General features: G+C 40.8%; 1 protein-coding gene across 1 annotated transcript in view; it reads left to right on the top strand.

Annotated features, from left to right (window-relative positions):
- Me1 (malic enzyme 1) overlaps positions 1 to 25035 on the top strand; it is a 121869-nt gene that overhangs the window by 33368 nt on the left and 63466 nt on the right. The window contains exons 4-6 of the mRNA XM_028875513.2: positions 14938 to 15013; positions 18355 to 18516; positions 23653 to 23756. Coding sequence (XP_028731346.1) covers positions 14938 to 15013; positions 18355 to 18516; positions 23653 to 23756 — 342 coding nt within the window. The remainder of the gene's footprint in view (positions 1 to 14937; positions 15014 to 18354; positions 18517 to 23652; positions 23757 to 25035) is intronic.

The following is a 25035-nucleotide window of genomic DNA, read 5'->3' as shown; positions in this document are numbered from 1 at the left end:
ACAAGAATTTACACATAATACTCGTGAGAACAAGGATGCACTTGAGTGCAGGGTGTGTTACAAAGGCAGTGAACGGGACCATGACAGTAACAAGGGGATTCCCTTTTATGATGTAGCTAGGGCTGTGTCTCTGAGGCGATATTTGAGTTTATGCATGCAGCATAAGGTGATAGTTTGTAAAATACAAAAGCAAACAAGAGGGTCTGAGGCTGAGCAAATTGTATAGTCAGGAGTTCTGGTATGGGACAGGGTGGCATGGTGAGAAATAAGGCAAAGGCCGGTTGTCATATACTTTCTTTGTAGTTCTGTCCATTCGAAGCTACTGAGCTACTGGAAAGGGGACGATAGCCTCTGATTTTAGATGATTACTCTGCCTCCCAGATGGACAGAAGGCTGGGGTAGACTAGAAAGACCAGTGAGGTTTGCAGAGCTGACTCCCTTTCATCATGGCCTAATCACTTTGAATGGACTTAATCCGCTTAGGCTCTGGAGTAAGGAAATCAGGCAAGACTACAGACTGGCACAGTTGCCAACATTGGCATTTTGTTGACAGCCTTTAGTTCTATTGTAGTGGCCGATAAGTAAGTAAGATGACCCGGATGTATGGCACTAGTGTGTTATACTCCGAGTGCATCACTGCAGGTAAGAGGCTCTGCTGGACTTCAGAAGTCTGCGCTTGCAGACTTAGTACAGCTCATTGGGTTTGCAACTCAAGTCCCTCCTTTTGTGGTCTTGTCCTTTCTGCATCACACACACCATCCCGAGCCAACCCTTCCTCCCCACCCTCCCCACCAAGGGAGAGTCCGCTAGTCCATGTGTTATCCTGACACTAGATCTTTTTCACTTCATTTCTGTGCACCTATTTTTAAATTCAAATATTATTAATACGGGTGTGGAACACTATAGCCGTCTTCTGAACCTTCTGCTGTGTTTTTGGCTCCAGCTGTGTTTTGGCTCACCATCCTGTGGTCATAAGAATGTAAATACTGTAGCCTTATCCTCTGCATCTCACATATTCCTCTCCATGTCCCTTATGAATTAAGTGGCTCAACATTTTATTTCCATGAGCTGAATCTAATATATGTCCCATGTCCATAAAATATATTTCTTTCTTAATCCATACAACTATGTCTGTGATCCACTCCACCTACTAAAATGTCAGGGCAGTGTTCTGCATGTTTTTATTCAGGGTCATGGTTTCTGTTCTGTACATTCTCTTACTGACTTGTAACCTGAGAACTTCTAAGTCAGCGTCTCTACGCCATCCCTTCCTATGATTCCTGCTCACATTTCCTAAGTAGCTCCTCTTACATGGCACACAGTGACCTACAGCTACCCACCCCAACCCAACATCCCTAAGCTGGGCGACTCAGAGGTCCTACTTGTCTTCGTGGTCCCCTCAACACCGGAAGCCGTCCTATCTCCCCATCCTTTTCTGTTCTGTATCTTGTCAAGTTTGTCTCTTGTCTGTGGCATCAGTCTCATTACCCCGACACCAGTCTTTTAAATTAGGCCCTTTTCATTTCTTCTCTGACTCACTGCATCTTCATCCTATCAAAGTGAGTAATTTCCTCCAAAAGGAATATCTACTTGTTATTCCCTCGACTGAAATTACTGAATGACTGACTCTCTATGCCCCATGACAAAAAGCCAAGCTCCTTGGTGTGACTTTGAAGGGTTTCTGTCATCTGGACCCCTCGGCCTACCTTTCTGTTGTTATTATGATCCCCCACCCCCATTCTCCACACCAAGTTGAGCGCCATCCCAAAAACCTGGGGACTTCCCGGTCTGCATAACATGACCTGTGGTAGCTGAATGGTTTTTGTTGTTGTTGTTGTTGCTGTTGCTTGTTTTCTCTTGTCGATCTGTGTGTTGACCTTTCTGTCTTGGGTGGTAGTTGCTCATCCTTCCCCTGTACCCTTGAGTGCACTGGAACTAGCACTGCCTTCATGTAGTGGGTAGAACATGAGGAATATTACCAGATGCTTTGTGCTTTACACCTGAAGAGGCATGGCTTGAGACCCTGCTGTGCTTCTTATTAGCTCCGTGATCTTGGGTTTCTTATACCACAGATCCCTGGTCTTCAGTTTCCTCTCCTGTGAAATGAGTGTTGTTACTCTGTTTACATAAAAGAATCCTCTTGAAGCTGCCTTTCCATGGGAGGTGTGTTACAGAACCTAGAAAATTATTTACCTGAAGTTCAGATAAACCTACAGTTCCCAAGTATCAAATCTTTTTTCTTTTCTTTTCTTTTCGTTTCTTTTGGGTTTTTCCAGACAGGGTTTCTCTGTAGTTTTGCACTTTTCCTGGATCTTGCTCTGTAGCCCAGGCTGGCCTTGAACTTACAGAGATCCGCCTGCCTCTGCTTCCCAGTGCTGGGATTAAAGGCGTGCTCCACCACCGCCCGGCCAAATCTTATAACTAAACAGAATTCACTTTTCTAAGTATTGAATCTTAGTTTAGCACTGTGACAATAGCAGTTATAACTGGAGCATAATTTCTTGTGATGATAAAATATAGTTAGTAAAATGTAAGAAAATAGGAGCATCATGAACTGTCAGCTAGAATTAAATCGTATTTTTAGGACCAGAAGGCTTTTAAAAACTATTCAAATACAAATTATATTTTATAAACTTCATTATTGGGCTGGAGGGATGGCTCAGCCACACAAGCCTGACAGTTTGGACCCCAGAACTCAGGTAACAGCCACACTCTATACAGCGAGCACTAGTGTGTACAGGGAGCACTAGTGTGTACAGAGAGCACTAGTGTATACAGAGAGCACTAGTGTATACAGAGAGCACTAGTGTATACAGAGAGCACTAGTGTATACAGAAGCACTAGTGTACACAGAGAGCACTAGTGTATACAGAGAGCACTAGTGTATACAGAGAGCACTAGTGTATACAGAGAGCACTAGTGTATACAGAAGCACTAGTGTACACAGAGAGCACTAGTGTGTACAGAGAGCACTAGTGTATACAGAGAGCACTAGTGTATACAGAGAGCACTAGTGTATACAGAGAGCACTAGTGTACACAGAGAGCACTAGTGTACACAGAGAGCACTAGTGTACACAGAGCACTAGTGTATACAGAGCACTAGTGTATACAGAGAGCACTAGTGTATACAGAAGCACTAGTGTACACAGAGAGCACTAGTGTATACAGAAGCACTAGTGTACACAGAGAGCACTAGTGTATACAGAAGCACTAGTGTATACAGAGAGCACTAGTGTATACAGAAGCACTAGTGTACACAGAGAGCACTAGTGTACACAGAGAGCACTAGTGTATACAGAGAGCACTAGTGTACACAGGGAGCACTAGTGTACACAGAGAGCACTAGTGTATACAGAGAGCACTAGTGTACACAGGGAGCACTAGTGTATACAGAAGCACTAGTGTACACAGAGAGCACTAGTGTATACAGAGAGCACTAGTGTATACAGAGAGCACTAGTGTATACAGAGAGCACTAGTGTACACAGGGAGCACTAGTGTATGGAATCTGAGTGCACCCCCACGGGGAGACGGCAGGCTGAGGCAGAAGAATTACCAGAAGTTCCCGTGGGGCTAGCCTGGCTTAAGCAACGGGAGGACCCACCCCTGAAGGTCCCCTCTACATGTACGCTGTGTGCTGGCAGCTCCCCAACAGTGAGCGTGCACGTGGGTGTGTACACACACATACAGTGCCCATATGCACTCTTACCTCTCTCCCCCGCTCCCCCCCACTCCCTGTTCTCCTCATACACACTCCCTTACTTCTCTCTCTCCCTCCCTTCCCCCTCTCTCTCACACACACACACACACTCACACTCACACACACTCATCTCTCTTTCCTTCCCCCTGCCTCTCTCACACACTCTTACCTCTCTCCCCCCTCCCCTCACTCTCCCCTCTCCGTCTCCCTCCTCTAGTCCCCTTCTCACACGCATATTCATTATAGAAAACATTCTCAAGATACTAGTAAAGCCGTAGGTGTTTTTAGAGCAGAAAGGTCGTATGAAGTATGCACTTAGTACTTCCAAGATAATACAGTTGCTGCTGCCATATTGAGGGCAGCTAGAGACGCTACCCAGACTCAGACTCATGTAGGAGACATAACCCACTTTCAAAATTGTTACGTTTTCTGTTTGACAATTTCACACACACACAGTACATTCTGATTGTCACCTCACGCTCCCCCATCTTCCTCCCACCCTTTTACACCCCCACTCCAAATCCTTTCCCATATTAACATAACATGTCTTTTGGTTTTGTTCTGTGACCACTGAGTTTAACCAGGTTCATCTCTGAGGTGGGTTTGTAGTTATCTGTATGGTGGGCTCCTCAGAGGTCTGTTCTCACTTTGGCTGTACTTAAAATAAAAACAGAAAACTGCTGATGGATTCCTAGTGACATTATGGATTTGAACTTTTGAAGGAGTAACCTGACCCTGAGCAAGGATGGTTAGTTGGTTTATGGAGTCGGATTAGAGTGGCCAGTCAACAATAGCAATGACCCTCAGAAATCCTTTGCAAAAGTGGCCTCACCACAGAAGGTTATCAAGTCTGTTCATGTAATTTATGTTTAATATATTGCTGGGCTCCTTACCTCCTTTTTTCTACAGATGAAATTTCTTTTCTCTAAAAAGGAAAATACAGAAACAAAAAACAAACAAAATCCAACTAAAACCAAACCAAGGCTTTTCCATTTGGGTTAATAAAGGCCTGTCTCCATAATTATCATGGATTTCTGTCATGTCTCCATAATTATCATGGATTTCTGTCAGTTGTCTAAAACACTAGGAAGGGCAGCGAGACTTACTGACAGGATGGTCTGATCATTTAGTGTTGGGCTTAGATCAACTATCTGAGGAACACAGTAACAAAGCAAAGACCAGCAGAAGGAAAATTTTAAAGAAAGTTCCATAGGTAACACTGTTGGTTTACGTCCTTCTAGAATGTGAAAGGACCCTGAAAACAAAGCTTCAGCTATGAAGCACTTGCTCCCCGAGGATGCTGTTTGTCTTAGGAATGAGAATGTAAGTATAGAGTAAACGTAGGCAGCTTATAGCAGGGCACATGACTAATGAAGTTGCTGCATTTGTTTTAGAGATTCCCTGAAGATTTGGAACTTAAAGCTGCCGGCCAGTGTGGCTAGGTTTCATGGGAACATTGGACAAATCCTAAGAGTAATAAGTAAAGAGCTCTAGCTCAAATGTAACCGAATTCTACTGTGGCCTTTTCTCCCTGTCCTTTCTTATCTGGAGAGCCTTTGGCTTTTTTTTTGCATATGAGTCAGTGGCAATACTGTGATGGATACGGCCTCACTTCTATCATTGAGTGTCTCTGTGACTTCCTGTCTTGTTCCCAGTTCAGAGTTTATATTGGCCGTCCATAGGACTCACATTCCACAGCCATCAAGTAACTGAAAGATTGTTGTTTTATTTTTGCATTGCCAACAAATGTTAGATAGGATGTATGTACTTTCCCTTGAAAGTGAGAGTTACTTTTTTTTTTCTCTATTTCCTTATTACTTGCAGTTTTTGGAAGGAAACCTAAGCTATCAGCCTCATAGTGGGACTAAGTAATTATGCTATTTTGGTAGATTTGGGGACTCAAACAGGAAGTGAAGGATGGGTGATTTACAAGTAGTCGGTGCTTATACAATTGTTTTTTGTGTAGGTGTCTACCATATGTAGCTATTTCTTGATTTTTTTTCTTGTCTCATTTTTAGCTACTGCCTGATAGCTGTAGGTATTTTTATTTTTTTTAACCATACTGTCATACTTGAGAATTTTCAGTATGTGTTTTTATTTTTTATTTTTGGTTTTTTCGAGACAGTATGTGTTTTTAATGGACCTGTTTATGTGTATTAGGTGTTTTGTCTGCATGTATGTAAGCATACTGTGTACATACGGTGGAGATCAGGAGTATCAGATCTAGAACTGCAGTTATAGACGGTTGTGAGCCACTAGGTGGGTGCTGGGAACTGACCCTCTGCAAGAGCAGCAAGTGCTCTGATCCCCAAAGCCAACTCTCCAGCCCCATATTTCAGTATGCCTTACTAGATGCTGCTAGGGCCTTGGCCACTGCCAGTTGTATGGAAAGGAGTTCCGAGGCATCACAGTGTTAGTTACCCAGTGGACTGAATGCAAAGTGAGTACTGACTGTTTTTCTTCTGCAGAGTTCAAACAGACTCTGTTGTGCCTTTCCTCTCGCCATACAGAGTGTAAGAACAGACGTAGAACCAGCTGGAGAAGACATGGATATGTTAGTTGCTTCCTTAATTACAGTGTTACAGGAAGGCACAAACACACCTTCCTCAATTTATCCATTCTAACAACTAGCAGGTTTTCCAAATGCAAGCCTGAGTTACGCCTCCATTACCTATTTCCAAACATCAGTTCTCTTTTTAAATAAGTAGCATCTTGATAATGCTAGTGTTTCCTTTGTTGCTTTGAATTGTTTTCTTTTGTTTCGTTTAAGATGAGGTCTTGCATGTCACCCTGACTGGACTCAAACTCATGGTAATCATCCTACGTCTCAAGTGCCGAGATTAGAGATATGTACCACTGTACCTGGACAAAAGTGATTTTTAAGAAAATGGTTTGTTATTCTATAGGTGCTTTTGTTTCTTTTCTATTCCTGTGAAGAGACACCAAGACCTAGGCAGCTGATAAAAGCAAGCATTTAATTGGAGGGTTGCTTACAGTGTAAGAGGGTCAGTCCATCATCATGGTGGGAAACATGGCAACAGGCAGGTAGTCATGGTGCTGGAGTAGTAGCTGAGAGCATATATCTGATCCACAAGTTCTCGGAGGCAGAGGAAGAGACTAGGCCTGGCTTTTGAAACCTCAAGGCCTATCTCCAGTAACACACCTTTCCAGCTTCGTCTCCTTTATTCTCTCCATTATCCAATTTCTTTTTTTTTTTTGGTTTTTCAAGACAGGGTTTCTCTGCGTAGTTTTTGTGCCTTTCCTGGAGCTCACTTGGTAGCCCAGGCTGGCCTCGAACTCACAGAGATCCGCCTGCCTCTGCCTCCCGAGTGCTGGGATTAAAGGCGTGCGCCACCACCGCCCGGCCCAATTTCTTTTCTTTTCTTTTTGTAAGAAACACAAAATTACTGACTTGTAGAGTTTTGTAATCTGGTTGGAGAACGTGCTAGGAAGTGAACATTTTTGTGAGAGTGTGTTAGGTACTATAGCAGAGAAACAGCGGGTTTCTATGGAATTGCACTGGTATTCTAAACTCAGCTTGAGAATGTGAGTCAGAAAATGTTTGCAAGAGCAGCTGACACTCGCACCACCTGTGATGAGCGACTGGGAGCTGGTCTGGCAGTCAGGAGGAACTGGAGGTCCTGGAAGGCTGCCCACATGGATCCTTGAAAAATCACCAAAAGTTGGAAAGTATGTGGTTCTCAGGATGAATCTGTTGATCGAATGCCAAGAGCAAGGATGGGACCCGAACTGGGAGATAAAGCCAGAGGCGAAGCATCTGAAGTAGCAGAAGCTCAGATAAAGTGAGCTGTGAAAGAGAGTCCAAGGGCTGGAACAAAGCAAGGATTCCCGAGGCCTTAGCTTTTCATCAGCGGGAAAGAGGCATTTGAGGGTGAGCAGGACCAAAGGAGACCGAGGAAGACTGTAGGGAGCAAGGGGGATGGCATCAGGCTAATGTGACTGGAGGACAGAGACATGGACACTTGCTAGTACTATAATAAAATAATAGGCTCAGCTTGAAGGACATTTGTCAGGGCTAGGATGGTAAAGCAAGCCCCTGTTTCTGTTTGAACTAAACACATGCTGTATGCTAATCTAATGAAATGATGGAGACGAGACGGGAGGAGCAGAGATAAACAGTGGCTTTGTGGGGGTCCAAGAGCCACTGGAGGCACTTGAAGAAGGCAGGTTGAGTTGTGAGACTTTGGGGATAGTAGAGACTGGAGGTGTAGGTAAAATACATGGGTGAGTATTTTTGTGAAACAAAGCTGTGCAGGACAGGAAAAGAGAGAACGGATGGCTTGATATGAATTTTGAGGTTTTCAGAAAGGGTATGATGGAAAGAGAAATAGAAAGAGTTAATGATTAATGGCAGAGAGCCATGAACTCAAGAACAGTCTGAGCAATACAGATAGATAGCGATACCTCATCTCAACATTCTCCACCCTAAAAAATGGACCTAGAAGCCAAATTGAATACTCCCACTAGACATGTCTGGGAACATTTCGGCATTGAATGTATTATATTTATAACAAGTTCAACCCTACTGAATAAATACTAAACAATGAGCCCATATGGACAAGAATAAATTGCTAATTGAATAAAGAAAAAGCAAATTTATAATTTCAAAGAGTTATTTCACTAAATGCATGTTATTTACCAAAAGAAAAAGGAGTGATTCTGGGGTAAAACAACCCAAATAATTTAACATTAATCAAGTGATCAGAATGAGTATTCTTGGTAATGACAAATTGAGAATGGTGCCACTGACCATAAAAAGCCACACGTTTCTATGATGGTCTCTGAAGATGTGTGAATTCAGAATCTAGTCACAGTGTAGCATCACACAATCTCAGGATAGGGCACATGTTATAAGAGCACACTTGTGATGGTGGACTGAGCCAGACAAGGAGATCCACATTCAGGTCTGGGACTGTCTTCCCCAGGCTCCGAGGAGAAAGCACAGGCCGGCCCGGTGCCTTGTGGTGCCAAGCAGTCGGACAATATCATGGTGAGCAAAAGTATGGTGTGGTATGTGAGAGAGAGAAAGACAGAAAGGTTCATGTCCTGTGGACAGAGGCATATCTGAGGAGGTGAAAGCAGGAGCGGGCTGGGGTGGGTGATTTGATTGCCACCCAGGGCCATGTGGTATCTGGGCCCGAGCTGCTGTCGGGGCCATGTCTGGGTTCATGGCCCTGATGCGACTGTGGTCTGTGTTGATATCCATGGCTCCTGATACCACCTGAGGCTGAGAGGATAGGGCTGTACAGAGTTGGCTGCCCCTCGTTGGCTGCAACACTTGGGAGAGCAGGTTGTACAGCTCACCTGGGCAGCACAATAGAGCTGGCCCTGTTGGGGGTGAAGGAGGGGCATGGGCAAGCTGACCCTGAGGGGGTGAGACTGGGAAAGCTGTTGTGCCCCTCTATTCTGCCATGTATTCGCATGGGTGAGGAAAAGATGTCCTCCTCTCCTCGTCACTCATCACCTGTGGCAGGTGGGGGACCTGACCCAACCCCTCACCAGCTGCAGCACCCAGGAAAGTAGGCCCTGCTCCCCTCCTGGGCAGCACAGTACAGCTGACCCTATTGACTGAGGTGCGGGTGAACTGCCCGGAGACATAAGTGTGGGAGATCTGGCTCTGCCCCTCATCTGCCTTACGGTGGCATGGGCAGCAGAGAGATGCCTCCCCCCACCCTCCTTGCTGCCTGTGGCAGGTAGGGAAGCAGGCCCTGAGGTCATAAGAGTGGGAGAGCCGTCCCTGACCCTCACCAGCTGTAGTACTCAGAAGAGTGGACCCTGCACCTTGCCTGGGCAACACAGTAGAGCTGGTCCTCATGGTGTAGATGTAGGAGATCCAACCCTGAGGGTGTGAAAGCAGCAGAACCAGCCCTGCCCCTTGCTCACTGCTGCAAGGGGTAAACTAGTCAGGGCAATGCTGGAAAGCTCACCCTGGAGGATGGAGGAGAACTGGTCAGCTGACCATCCCTATAACCACCCAGGCCCAGAACCAGGGTTATGAGTTGGCTCATCCTAACATCTACCACATCTGTGATCCGCTGGAGCATGTAAAGGGACTAGTCCTGCAGATCCAAAGCTGCAGGATCTCCAGGACATGGGGCAACAACAGGGTATCCAAGAGAAGTTCCGGTGAAGGCCCGTCATTGATAGTGCAGCAGAAACCAGAGGCCTTAGACTAATGAGTCTTTGCAGTAAACATTTGCAAGTAAAGATGTATGGATAAAAGGGTTTACTTCATGACTCACTGTGTCACATTACAGCTTCCATAACGAGATTTTTCCTTTTTTTCCCTATTTCCTTTTTTATTCTTTTTTTCCTCTTAAATTTTATTTGGGTTCAGGGGAGATTACAAAGGCAGAGGGCAGATATGAAGGGATGGGGAAACGAATGGGATGGAGATGCATGATGTGAAAGACACAAAGAATAAAATAAAAAGAGAGTTAAAAAACACTTTTGTAGGGTTGCAGAGATGGTTTAGCAGTTAAGAGTGAGTACTACTCTTCCTGAGGACCCAAGTGTGTTTCATTACCCGCTCAGGAGGCTCACAGCTGCTTGGAATTCCAGCTCCAGGGGGATCCAGCACCTCTGGCCTCCATAGGCACCACACTCATATGTACATATTTACCCTCAGACATGCACATGCACGTAATTAAAAACTCACTTGGAACTTGGAAAGATTAAGACTAGGAAAGTTAAGCAAAGACTAAGGAAGGGCCCAGGTGGAGGAGACCAAAGAGACACAGATGTTACACTGGATTTTGAAGTGGGCTCTTTTCATTATTGGGATAGTTAGTGAAATGCTGATGTCTGAAGACCAAGTGGCAGTGATCAATCAGTACTGATTTTCTAAGTGTGGTTTTGAAGAATGTTTTCTTTGTTGGAAACACATTAAATAATTGGTAGTGATGAAGCATTATTTTGGTGTGGTTCAGGAAAAAAATGATTCTTTGTAGTATACTTTAAATTCTTGAAAGATTTATTGTGAGATAGGATTGTATTGGTCATACCTGATCAACGTTTTCCTCTTGATGTCATCTTTTTTAAAAGGTGGTTTTGAGACAGGGTCTCATGTTGTGGCTTTTGCTATGTAGCCCAGGCTCCCCTTGAACTCATGACAAGCTGTCTGTCTGGTTGTAGGTGTGTGTCACCATGCCCAGTTTTCCTTTGAATTTTCTTTAGCCTCAGTTGTGTTGGCTAGCCTGCCTATAAGACCACTATATTCATGAAGACTCCTCTTAATCACCCCAGTCTTTTCCTGTGTGGTGCTAATTTTTAATGCTTTTTCCTTGGCCTTCTCTTCTTTGTCATTCAATCATTTCTTCTAGTACTTTCAACTCTAGACTTTTGGCTTTGCATCTTTATCCTGTTGTATCTCTTGATTTTTATAGGCCTACATTTTATCCAAACTTAGCTTTCTTAAGTATGAATGATCCTCAATGATTTAGCCCTGCTAAATCCATCTTAAGTTTAAAGTGATAAGGGAAAAAATGCGTTCATTCAATGAGGATGTGGCTCTGTGGTAGAGTGCTTACTAGCACATACGAGGCCCTGGGCCCAACTCCAGCATTCAGAAAGAGGAAGATGCATTTAGTGAACCTAACCTTTGGGCATCCTCGCTTAGCCACACAGCGCACAGTAGCGTATTGCTCAGGAAACTGTGGCTGACTGGGAGCAATGGCTGTGCAGCTTCCAGCTCATCAGAGAGTTGTTCCATCATATGTCACTAGTCCAGGGATCGGGCAGAGGTCCGGTTCAGAGTGGGGTTCGTGATGAGCATGTACTGCCTCCCAGAAACGGTAACAAACCACTGCAGGTCTAGACGGTCTGTACTGCTTTCTCCATCAACCAAGGGTCTGTTGTACGACTCAATTTTGGTTAACTCTCAAGGCTTACTAGTGTATGTTCACATTTTGTGGAAGTGGAGTATAACTTTATTATTTATAGAAATAACAAATGCAAGAAGGTATTATAATAGAAAATTGGAGAATCGTTGCCTCCTCCATTGGCTCAGGAACAGGCATATAAACTTGTTTCCAAAAGAAAATGTAAGTCTTGTTAAAATAGAAAGTTGCGTGTTATGAAGTAAATTCCAGTTTGGTATGCAGTTCCATGGGGATATCAGCCAACAACATGGAGAATATTATCTTGTCTTCCAAATGTGTTGAGAGTAGAATATGTAGTGTTAGAGGTTATGAAAAATGATCTTCATTTTAAAATTGCCTCAGTTCTGACATGAACTAGTTACCGGACTCTGAGTATCTTCAGTTGGCCTGTTTAGCTTCGAACAGAACTCTGATTTTTAACAGATTGGTCAGTAAGAATAGAGATAGCAAGAGTTTAAGGCTGGGATGTAGCTCAGACGTAGGGAGTTAGCATAGAATTCATAAGGCTCTGGTTTAATTCCCAGAAAAAGTTTCCCATTTCAATTGTATTCATTTTAAAATGTAGATAAACATATTTCTTATCTAAACTTTCATTATATAACTTCTCTCTCTCCCTCTCTCCCTCCCTTTTTTCTCTCGTCCCCTCCCCATAGGATTAATGTTTCATATTCAAATTGTATGCCAGGCAGTATGAGTTACTGATGTGTAGAAATCCTTTTGGATATCTCAGATTTCTAATCATGGGAACATTCCAGGAAGGATTACAAATAACTCCTAAAATGCTTGGCTTTGGTGGGACATTACAGACCTTTGGCTTACTGAGCTCCTTCCTAGAGGAAGCATTTTTGCTGTGAATGAATGAATCTCTACATAGTGCAATAGATCATAGGGAGCCAAATGGCTCTTCCATAGTAATTGAACCCAGATCTGTGCATAATAAATCTTGATATTTAATTGGTGTTAATTTTAATATCATTCTTTGTTCTTTGTTTTAAATGATTCTGTTTCAGGAAAACATTATTATTTGAAAATCTTGGCCAGCAGACAGTCTCCAAAGAAATATAATTTAATGGTATATTGCCAAGAACATCTTATACAATTTAATACAAATTTCTTACTTAGGCCCAAATAGCTCATTTTATTTTCCCAGTTCTTTATTGATACCCTTTCTGCTGATTGCATTGGGTCAGTCAGATCTAAAAATGCATGTAGCTTATTAGGAGCTTCTTACCATTTAGGGACACAGCAACTTCACATGAGATAGTAAGAAAACCAGGAAAGGATATAATTTGGTATAAACTTAACTTTTTTATTCTTTGAAAATTTCATGCACATGTATAGCATATTTTAAATTAATATTTTTAGCCAACCATGTTATAATTTTTGGTTACTCAATAAATCAGTCTAATATATGTCTGGATTTGTTTTATGATTTCTGTGATTAAAAAAAAATCGGGAGCCGGGCGGTGGTGGCGCACGCCTTTAGTCCCAGCACTCGGGAGGCAGAGGCAGGCGGATCTCTGTGAGTTCGAGGCCAGCCTGGTCTACCAAGTGAGTTCCAGGAAAGGTGCAAAACTGCACAGAGAAACCCTGTCTCAACCCCCCCCCCAAAAAAAAATTGGTTGTAGGGTGTGGAGGAAATAGCTCTGTTAGTAAAATGTTAGCTGTGTAAACACTAGGGCCTGAGTTTGAGCCTTAGTACCCAGATAGGCCAGACATGGTGGCATGTGCCTGTGATCCTAGTAATGCTGGGGTATCTGTGTCCACTGGCCAGCCAAACTACTCTATTTTGTAGGTTGGTAAGAGAGCCTGTCTTAAAAAAAAGTGGTTAGTATGTAAGGCAAGGTACCTGAGGTTGTCTTCTGGCTTCCATACACATACCTAAATATGTTTTTACCTGTACCTGCATGTCCATGTACACATATGCACCCACATGTATGTACATGTGCGCACACACACACACACACACACACACACACACACACACACACACCCTTTATAAATTAATTCAAAAGTAAACAGTACCATAAAAGCCAAGAGGACAGTTGCATTTACGGGGAAAGAGTGTGTGAGTGAGTGTGTGTGTGTGTGTGTGTGTGTGTGTGTGTGTGTATGTGTGTGTGTGTGTGTGTGTGTGTGTGTGTGAAAACAGATGACTTCTAGATAGCTGGCAAGATTCTCAATGTGTAAATAGATGTATGTAGGACAGTGCTTTCCTTGGTCATTAAGTTGTACTTGTGTATGGTTCTCTGTTTTGAGTTATTCTAATTATAATTCTAAAGCAAAAACATTTAAATGACAACAAAGCATCCCCCCATTTTAGTATTTTAATGTGTGAAGCTTGTTGAAGCTACTTGTTAAACTTTCACAGGAAATTCAGTGAGGTGGATGTTTTTAAGGCTCCAGTTGGGTTGAAAGAGCAGAGGTACAAACAGCAAAGAGATGGTCAGGTGAGCACCACAGGGACAAGCGTGCAGCCTTAGTCACTTCAGCCTCTGGTGCATCTTCTCATCCTCACGTCGTGGGGAGAAGTGAGTGGAGCGCACTGTGTCCTTTTGTCATTTCACCAGACTCTTCCATGTTCTGTGTTTAGTTAAAGACTAACTGGATTTGTGAGTGGTACAGAAACTTCTAAGTTCTCTTTTTCTGTTTTAATTATATGTTTGTCCATGTGTCTGTGTCTGAGAATGTGCACATGAGTGCAGGCGCTTTCAGAGGCCAGAAGAGGGCACAATATCCCCTTGGAGCTGGAGTTACAGGCAGCTGTGAGTTGCCTGACATGGGTGCTGGGAACTGAATGTGGGTCCCTTGCATGAACAGTACATGCTCTAACTACTGAGCCATCTCTCCATACTAAAATAATGTTTTTATTAGTGTGTTGTGTGTATATTTTTGTTTGGGTGTGTGCACACTCATACGTGTGCACACGTCTGCACGTGCTTCCTCGGCCCAGAGGTCCACTTTGGCAATCTTCCTTAATTAAAGAAGAGTCTTTCATTGAGTCTAAAGCTCACCGATTTGGCTAGGGTGATTGGCCAATGAGCTTCAAGGATCCATCTGTTTCTAACCCCCTGCCCTGGTCCCCCAGTGCCATGTCCAGCTTTGTGCGATGTTCGAGATCAAGCCCAGGGCTTCATGCATGACAAACAGGAACTCTGCCAATCCAGCTATGTCCCCAGCCTCCTACTTAGAGGATTTCTGCCATTATTTAAGGAAATGCTTTCTCAGTAATGTAATAAAAATGGAGGTATAGTTATAGATTGACGTTTTTTACTAATGTTCATGGTCATTTGACAGTTTTGAAGTAAATTAAAACTTTTTTTTTTTCATTCCAGAGGCCTCTTTATCAGTATCCATGACAAAGGGCATATTGCTTCAGTTCTTAATGCATGGCCAGAAGATGTTGTCAAGGTAAGTTATCGGGGACTGCACTGAGGTAGTTTGCTCTCTTTCCTGTCCCATGACACATGTCATAGTCACGTCTCATTGCTGTGAGCATCATTGTCAGTGACTATCACCAATACTCTGGTTTTTCTGCAGTATTTAATTTTATTATAAAGCTATTAAGATACTGTTTTCCTGTCATTTCTAATTTCTTAGTGTTTTATTCTTTATAAAGTCATTATATGTATATAAACATATACATATACATGTGTTGAACATGTAGGGCATATTTTTTAAAGCAAACTCCTTTATTGTATTTTTTGTGTTTAATGATCTAACAAGTTCAAGGTAGGTAGAAGAAATCTATTAAATCAATCCTTTTATCCTTATGACCTTAAGAAGCTGTGAGCTAATTAAATTTAAAGTAATAATAATTTTTGAGGGTGTATATGTGCGTGTGTATGTGTGCGTGCATGTGTGTGTGCGCATGCGTGTGTGTTTGTGTGTGTGTGTGTGTGTGTGTGTGTGTGTGATGTAAGTGTGGGTGCATTCATTCCACAACCTTGGTTATGGGATCTGAACTCTGGTCAGGCTTCTGTGGCCAGTGCTTACCAGCAGAGTCATTTCCCTGGCTTGATATTTACTATGACCAGAAATTTGGAGAGGATTTTAAGAATTAACAAGGTGGTTCACAAAATCATTCTGGAGTGGAGTTCTAATCAGTGCTTTGTCATCCTACCAGCCAGGCTGTAGACAGTCGCCCTGCTTCCTGCTCTTCATCAGCACTAGCTGATCTCTGTGGTTGACTTTGTTAATAGTCTACCTTTATCCATGGACCCTCAAAGCCCTGTGTCCCTTTAAAAGCTTAGGATAGTGTTTGGCACAGGACACTAAAGAAGTCAGTGCTTGATTGGGATAGCATACCGAAGAGTAAGATATGGCCTCTACCGTGGAGTTGAGCCACATGTAAGAGAGGCGGTTCTTAGATAGAATGTAAAGTGCATGGTAGGATAGATGCTCTTTCTCAAGATATTTGATCACAGATTTTTTTTTGCCCTGTTAGGACTCTTGAATGTTGAAATATTTCCAGTAAGGCATAAACTAAGCTAAGATATAAATATCTCAAAATTTAAAAAGATTTTCAATATATGATTATAATTATAATTTTGTAGATATATGCCTTCATAATTAGGTAATGGTATAGATGGGAGAGGAGCCTAGGGAATAAAAATTAAGTATAACAACAGCAAATGCTTTTAAAGAACATTTAAGTCTTCATATTTAAAACATACTTCATTTAACATAGATGTGCTATCAAGTAAATGACAGTGTATACTATTTAAAACCTCCTTTTCAAAAAATTGAAACTGTTGAAAATTATACAGTTTTAGTGCTTTTAATGACCTGGAAAGCATTACTTGGATTATAGATAGTTTATATGATAAAATTACTATCTTTATAGAATACCCCACTAAAACACTTCTAAGTATAGGCGGGCCAGCTGGGTTCCCCTGTTGAGAACTTCATTCATGAGCATTTGTATCATCAGCTGTGCATACAAGTCCCTCTGTCTGTGACAGCACATTAAATAAAACAATGTCTATTAAATACACACCAGAATTATTTGGACACTGAGAAATAGCCGTAAACTTAAAAAGGTTACAGTGCTCAATAATAGCATATGTATTACTGTAAATTAGAACTGCATCGAACTAATGGTGTGTGATTACGTTCTCTTTAAGAGCATGAATATATTGACCAATTGCATTTAGGGGAAATTGTGACTCCTTACAATTTCACAGGGAAAAGTTTTTGAAGATGGAATATATGAAATATGCAAAAGAAATTTCACCTCTCCTTTAATGTATTTACTTTAAAACGATTTTCCAATAGGTGTATTTTACAGTACACAAAAAATTAAAGCAGCAGGTCGCAGCAGTACATTTTAAAGCCCATCTGACCTTACAGTGTTGCAGAAAGAGCTCAGTGCTGAGGGCAGATCCAGGTTCTGGTTCCTTAGGACTGTCTAGGGGGCTCATCTATGCAAGGTAGTTTACTTTTCTGATTTTCCATTTCATGATCTATAAAGTAGGAGAAGGGGAAGGAGCATGATCTAGGCCCCCATTAAAACACTATGACTTTCTGAGGATAGGAATGGTAGCTACTTTTTTTTTTTAGAATTTGAAATATAAGTGCCGTGGTAAGTTCTTTCTTTATATATCATGATTTCACTTTATATACCCGTGGATATGTCCAGATTACTACTATTTATTAGCTGTTTACTGAGTGCTAAATGTTGTATCAGATGCTGGGATTACAGTAGTGAGCAAACAGAGCCACTCTGAAAAGCACATGTGTTAGTTTATTTTTAAACTAAGAAAGAGGGGCTGGATTGAGGCTCAGCAGTTATAAGCACTGGCTGCTCTTCTTGACCCCAGGCTGATTCCTAGCGCCCACCAAATCCAGTCCAAGGGAACCCAGTGCTCTTTTCTGCCCTCCGTGGGCATCAAGCATGTCTGTGATACACAGGCATACAAGCAGGCAAAACACCCAAACACATACAATAAGTGAATTAAGAATATAAAATAAGAAATAGAAGCTTAAGTTCATTGCTATTCCATGGATAGTTTGAGTGAAGAATTTTAGATTTTCTAATAAATTAGATTTAACTTATATTGTGGTCATGAATCATAGAATGAAGGCATTGAATGCATAAATTTTAATGATGATATTAAATTCTGTAAAGTAAGTCCTCCACATGAGTAACATGTATGGTTCATTATTATTCTAAGTAAGTAGAAATAAGCTAAGCAGAATTCATCAGTTCTAGGAAAAGGTCACCAGGTAATTAGTGTAGCAGAATGTACTGTGCTGCTCCGGGGATAACAGTACGGTGTCAGGTACTTCTGGGAGTAAGAGGGCAGAGCCTCTTGGAGCAGAGGTATGGCTTCCCCATCTGCCTGGCACTTCTGCAATACCTCATTATGGACGCCCCTGTCATTGCACTGAGGGGCGCTGGCTAGCCTGACAGGCGCCCTATGTGTTTGGTTTGCAGTGTGAGCTCTAACTTCCCATTTGCCCTCTCGATTGAAGAGTAAATATTTGGGTTGTTTGAATTTCTATTTCACACCTCCTCTTCTTTTTACAGTAATATAATTAATCATACATGTAACTATATAATGCTCAACACATATAGATCAAACCTGCTTCTTCTCTCCATTCTTCCCTAATGACTATGATTACATACAGTTTTTGTATATTTAATTTAGATTTGCTTATAGCTCAGTGTTTCATTGCAGGGCATTCATTACCTTCATGACTAGAGAGCAGGAAAGAAGATGAACTTTTTGTCTTTTTCTTTCTTCTAGGCTATCGTCGTGACTGATGGAGAACGTATTCTTGGCTTGGGAGACCTTGGTTGTAATGGGATGGGCATCCCTGTGGGTAAACTGGCCCTGTACACAGCGTGTGGAGGGGTGAATCCACAGCAGTGTTTACCTGTCATTTTGGATGTGGGAACAGAAAATGAGGTAAATGTTGAGTATATAAAGCAGCTAGCTGTTTTAAAAAGTGGTGCCGAATTCTGCATTTTGAGATCGTATTGTATTTCATGAACTTCATAAAATTCATTCATTTTTTTTCTAGGTTACCCCACTCCCCTAGACTCTGCCCCCAATTTTATAAGGAAATTACTTTCCTCATCTCTATATGGTTTATTTGCCTAAGAGGTCTCAAATTCTTTGATAAGTATTGATGCCATTATTATTTGAAGCACACAAATTACTCTAAGATACCATAATTTCTTTCTAATTATTATCTTTACATTGTACAGGAAATAATTCCATAGGTCTTATTAAATTGAATCAGCTTGCAACCTTACTATTCTAAAAGTCTGTATTGAATCTGTGGTAGATGATTTGGAGTTCAACTTTTCTTACTTTCACATTAATATTTTAGAAGAATTCCATCAGTAATTTAAACATCTCTTACATTTCTTAAATCATATTTGGCTCCTATGCATGAATGCTTATTTAACCTTTATCCAAGGAAATGTTTTGATTTAAAATGTGGCTTCTATTTTCTTTTTCAGTACTAATAGAAATGACTTAGTTATCAAAGCTAACCTGTTTTAACATAAAATTCTGTGTATGAATTGATATTAAGATTTTATTTTAATTTTTGTATATTTTAAAACAAGCTGAGATGATATAAGGAAGTCAGTAAAACCTACAAGATCTATGGTGTATCTTGAAAATTCTAGGAGTTATTGAAGAGGAATGGAAACTATGAAATAAGTATATAATAACTTAAACAGTTTTAAACCTGGGCTTTTATTTATTTTTATTCATTTGTATGAATATTTTGTTTGCACAAATGTGTTTGCACCACATACATGCCTGACGTCCATGATGTTAGAAATAGGTGTCAGATCCCCTGGAACTGGAGTTAGAGATGGTTGTGAGCCATGTGGGTTCTGGGAACTGACTCAGGTCCTCTGCAAGAACAGCCAGTGCTCTTAGACAAAGGCCTGCTCTTAACCTCCAGTCTCCACCTGGACCTTTTTGCAAGGCTCTCCATATCATGTGGACATAGAGAAATTTGATCCCTGGGATCCACAATAGAGAGTCTTGCATTGATAGATTGCACAAGTTCTCAGAAACAAATGGTTCATGAAAGTGGGTCTTAGAATTGTCAAGTTGACTGGTTGCCTTGGATTTTTCACATTATCTGTTCTTATCACATTATATTGGAGAAATTTGCCTGATATCTATTTCTCAATATTTACTTCCATATATGTCCTTCAGTGTTAAAAGTAGTGTTGTTATATTCTTATTTTTTTGCATGTGTATATGGGTGTGATGTGCATGTGTGTATCTGGTTTTTGTGTGTGTGAGCATCTGTGTGTAGGTGCCCATGTGTGTGTGTGTGAGCATATGTGTCTAGGTGCCCATGTATGTGTGTGTGAGGTGTGTGTAGCCACCCATGTGTGTGTTGGGGGGAGCATATGTGTGTAGGTGCCCATACATGTGTATGTGAGATATGTGTAGCCACCCATGTGTGTGTTGGGGGGAGCATATGTGTGTAGGTGCCCATGTGTGTGTGTGGATGTGGAAATCAGAGGTTAATTGGGTGGCTAGTCACAAAAAGGTTTTCACAATAACATTATTCTTGTTGCTTCCTTTTGTGACAGCCTATAAACTAGAATAATCTTCAATTCCTTCCTTTTTCTCCTGTTTTGTTTTGGTGAGAATACAAAGTAATAGGGTCCATCACCGTGTCCTCATACGTGTCTGACATTGTAACTTGCTCGCACTTGTCCCCCCACCACTGTCCTCCCACATCCCCCTCCTCCCCTGTCTGGTTACTTTTTAAATTGCATTTTGTATATATTAATTTTTGACACTCAAATCTCTAAAAATGTACTCCTTTTCAAATATATCTTAATTTTCTTAATTAAATTTTTATGATAAAAAGAACAAACTATTTCTGACAAGTACATTATTATAATTGAAGAATTATATAGCATTCTAATTTATTTCAAAAACTGTCATTTTCATACATCTTAAGATCAACTATTATAATTATTTTTCTCTTTTTTGCATTTATTTGTGTGTGTCTCTGTGTGTGTACATGTCTGTGTGTATGTGTGCACGTGTCTGTGTGCGTATATAAGACAGAGTGGACAGACTGTGGGAGTTTGCTCTTTCCTTCTGCTCTGTGAGTTCTGGAATTGAACCCAGGACATCTGGCTTAGTGGAAAATGCCCTTACCCATGGAGCAGCCTCAATTATACTTCTTTATGTTATGTATTTCAATTATCAGTGTGGGAAAGAATAGGAGGAAAGCGAAGGGATACATTTTTCCTCAACTGTTTTTCTTTCTCTTTTTCTCCTAAATCTCATATTAGAGGCTAAATATATTCCAGACTTGGAGAAAGTATTTTAATATTGGCAGCCATTAGTAGTACATTGGCAGTTTAACCTCGGCTGCCCACAAGCCTGCCAGTGGGTTGTTTAAAGAGTTTTTATGCCTTAAGGAACAGCTGAGCTTTACAACAGTCCTGGGTTTCAGGCTCTTTATTTTACATTTATGTCATTTAACATGTTAGCTTCCAGTGAGCAAAAAACCTTAACTACTTGTTAAGCAGTACATTGCGGGTAAGATGTATTGGTCCAACCAAGGGGATTTCACAATGAGAAAGAGTGCTATTAATAATTATACCAGGACAACAGGCGTGCACTTGGCTGTGGTTTCTATTGGCTTTAAGTAAACCCTACTTCAGAAGATTCAAATAATTGAACCATCTTAATATCACCACACTTGAAAGAATATATTTGTCTATAACAAAGTGTTTCCAAACCCAGTGGCTTAAGATCATTACTGTTTTATTAATGCTTATGACCCTGTGAACTTTAGTTTGGTCTGGATGGATAGGAAAATTTAGATGGCTAGGACAAGTGTGCTTTTTCTCCATCTAAATTCTCACTCATAAATTATTTACATTTTGCATACACAATATGAGGATTTCCATCCCACTCTATCAGGCTTTCATCTCAGTAACAGGGATGGATCTGAAGTTAGGGTCTTCTCATCCAGATTAGTTCTAGGTGAGGCTTGGGGTTGGCTTCTTAACTGTGGCTCTTTTCATGTATTCTCACACCAGACTGACAGTGATGAGTCAGGGACAGAATAATGGCCAGCATTGCTGATAAAAGCTGGAGAATAGGAGTCCTATGGTTCTAGAAGGTCCACAGCCAGTAAAACCCCCTGGACATCAAGCCCCCTTTGTAGGGCCCAGTTTTGTCTCCTCAGAGTGAGTTTCTGTAGCTCACTGTTTTCAGGTTTTTGCTTTTGCCCTCCTGTGAGTTCTTATTCTGCCCTCTAAGATATCCTTTCCTTTTCCTAAGAAAACCATTTAACACCATTTAGAGGTTTTCAAAATCAGTGTTTTATAGTTTCCAGTGTTCAAGTCTTACACATCTGTTGATAAATATTTCTCTGTGAATTTTGTGGTTTGGATTACTGTTGTAAAATAGAGTTATAATTTGTTTTTCAACTGTCCACTACGAATATGATAAGATACATTTATTTCTGTATATTGTTCTTATATCCTATGACTATATTAAGTTAATATACATTTTTGGATTTGATGATTACTACTATTTTCTATTTTCATAATTATATGTATACAAATACAGAGTGCTAGTTCTTCCCTTTCCAGTCTGCATGCTTGTCTTTTTCTTACCTTATTGTAATGGCTAGCATCTCTAGTGTAATGATGAAGAAAAGTCATAAGGACAGATTGAAGCATGATCCTAATTAGTTTTAACTATAAAAACCTGGAGTCAGATATTAGAGTGAAAACTGAAAGATCAGAGAGGCAGAGCAGCCAGCCACTAGAGACTTCTTACCTCCACAAATTATCAGACCATATGGGGGCAAGATCCTGTCTCCACCTGCCTTAAACTCCTGTCTCCTCCTTCCTAGTGCTGGGATCAAAAGCTTGAGCCTCTCAAATGCTTCAATCAAAGTCATGAGCCTCCCAGGTGCTGGGATTCAAGGTGTGATCCACTACTGCCTGGCTCTGTTTCTTTTTTAGACGGGTTCAATCTCATGTAGTCCAGGATGGCATTGAACTTCTGATCTTCCTGCTTCCTTCTTCCAAGTGCTAGGATTAGAGGTGTGTGCCACCACTGCCTGGCCTCTATGGTTAACTAGTGACTAGCTCTACCCCCTGATTTCCAGGCAAGCTTTATTTGTCAGAACACAAAGTATTATACAACAGATACTTTTGCATTGTTCTGAATCTGAAAATAATTAGCTATGTTTTTCATAGATATTCTTAATTTACTAAGAGTTTTTGCTACTAATGGGCATGTTTTATGCTACCTATGTTACATCTCAGTTTAACAATTGACTTGAAATGTTAAGGATTGCTTATGACAATACTTGAACAGAATAATGCTGTCTCAGATCCTTCAGTTTAAAAACAACTTAGTCAAGGCTAAAAATATTCTCTCTTAAGTAAGTCAGTAGTCCTATAACAAGTGTTATAGGACTCAAAATGTTTGAAGATTTCAGTTTTTGGAAATGGAAATAAATCTATGAAGAGAAAGAGAATTGTTATCTTTCCATCTATAAAGCTGTTGTAAATCTTTAAAACTTACAATTATTTCTGTGTGTGATAAATTTCACCTATAAAAGCTGAATGGGCCGGGCGTTGGTGGCGCACGCCTTTAATCCCAGCACTCAGGAGGCAGAGGCAGGCGGATCTCTGTGAGTTCGAGGCCAGCCTGGGCTACCAAGTGAGCTCCAGGAAAGGCGCAAAGCTACACAGAGAAACCCTGTCTCGAAAAACCAAAAAAAAAAAAAGCTGAATGGAACTTTTTAAATGAGCACCACTGGCATGTTTTAATTACTTTTCTTTTCCCCAGGCTAACCCAGAATGTTTTAACATTTAGTAATTATCTTTCTTGTTTTGGATATGGACAGTATGAGCTCTGTGAAGCATTAAGTAGGTAGTGATGGTGGGCTAATTATGAATCAGTATGCCAAGATTTTATTTTTGTTTCTACTTCTTATAGAGATGACGAAACAGGCTAAAGAAAAGTCAGTGACTTTCTCATTGCTAATTCTTTTGATGGCAACTGTTTTCTTCACACTAGGAGTTACTTAAAGATCCGTTGTACATCGGGCTGCGGCAGAGGAGAGTGAGAGGTTCTGAATATGACAAGTTTTTGGATGAATTCATGGAGGCAGTTTCTTCCAAGTATGTATAATCTTTATTTTATCTGTATTTGAGTTGAATTTTCAAAGTCTGAAACCAAACTGTATAACTGTTAAAAATCTCCCAAGTTTGATTGAGTGTGGTTTAATAAATAGATTTGATATGAATGAAAGAAAACTAACCCCCCCTACCCCCATAATGTTTCCTGGCTAAGTGGTAGCATCATGTATCTGTCCTCCAAGGCTATCTCTGTTTACATCTGTGAAGGAGCCTTGTCTTTAGAAGTATCCTTTGTTGCTATGGAAGTACACGATGGTCTCCGGGTGTACTACACTGAACTCACACATCACTTCTGAAATGCATGCTGATGGGAAGTAGGGAGCTGGCCAATGACAGTAAATACAAGAAGGAAACCTTTCCCCTTTTTACATTTTTGGCAGTCTGTACTTCTTTCTGGCTGCTGGTAAAATCTGCTCTTCATTCATGTTTGTGGCTGATATTGGACCCTTTTGTGGTAGCAGAAGGAAGAGGTGGGACTGAGTGTGAGCTGTCCAATCCCAGAGCCTGTAATGGAGGGAGAACCAGGCCATCCATCACATTTATGCATCTCTGCTTAAATCTACAGGATTTGATTAAATGTACTACTGTATTTTCACCTAATGTAGTATATAATGTAGCATTTGATTGCGGGGTTGTGGAACTCTAAGACTTTCAGACTTTTTCCTTGAGAAAGAGATTCTGCGATAATTTTAGTAATATCTTCAGGAATTTTTCATGCCAGCCAACAGTCATTCATTTTGTTAGTGTGCATCCATAAAACCATTATTGTTTAAAAATACATACGTACTTGGTGATTTGTTTGTAAATAACTTTATCACTGGGATCTCACGTGACCAGAGTTGTCCTTTTGTTTCTTGTAATTTAAAGTTGTAACCAACAGAAGAAAACGCTTTTTCATCAGCTTGCACAGTATTAAATACATTGAATTGTTCGTTATGGCATTCAATGCAGAGTATACTTTCAAGTTGGTATGGACTACTTTTAAAAGTTTGATTGGTTTGTTACTTTCCTACTCAGACATTAAGCTATGTTTATACATAGAAATAGTTGAGAAACTTTAAGATCAAAAATATGTAATACCATTCATTTCTACTTATTATTCACATGTAATTTTAAATGTTTTATCCTAAAATCTTACATAAGGTTGTGATTATCAACTTTCTAAATAACAGCATAATCCAGAGATTGTTTAGGTAGTGCCATGAAGTCACTAAAGAAAGGAAATGAAACTTGCAACATATTTGCCTCACCCTCAGTTTGT

Source organism: Peromyscus leucopus, chromosome 7 (genome assembly GCF_004664715.2).
Source record: "Peromyscus leucopus breed LL Stock chromosome 7, UCI_PerLeu_2.1, whole genome shotgun sequence".
NCBI classification, from domain to species: Eukaryota; Metazoa; Chordata; class Mammalia; order Rodentia; family Cricetidae; genus Peromyscus; species Peromyscus leucopus.
Note: the sequence above shows the minus strand (reverse complement) of the source record. Positions and strands in the feature narration are given on the sequence as shown.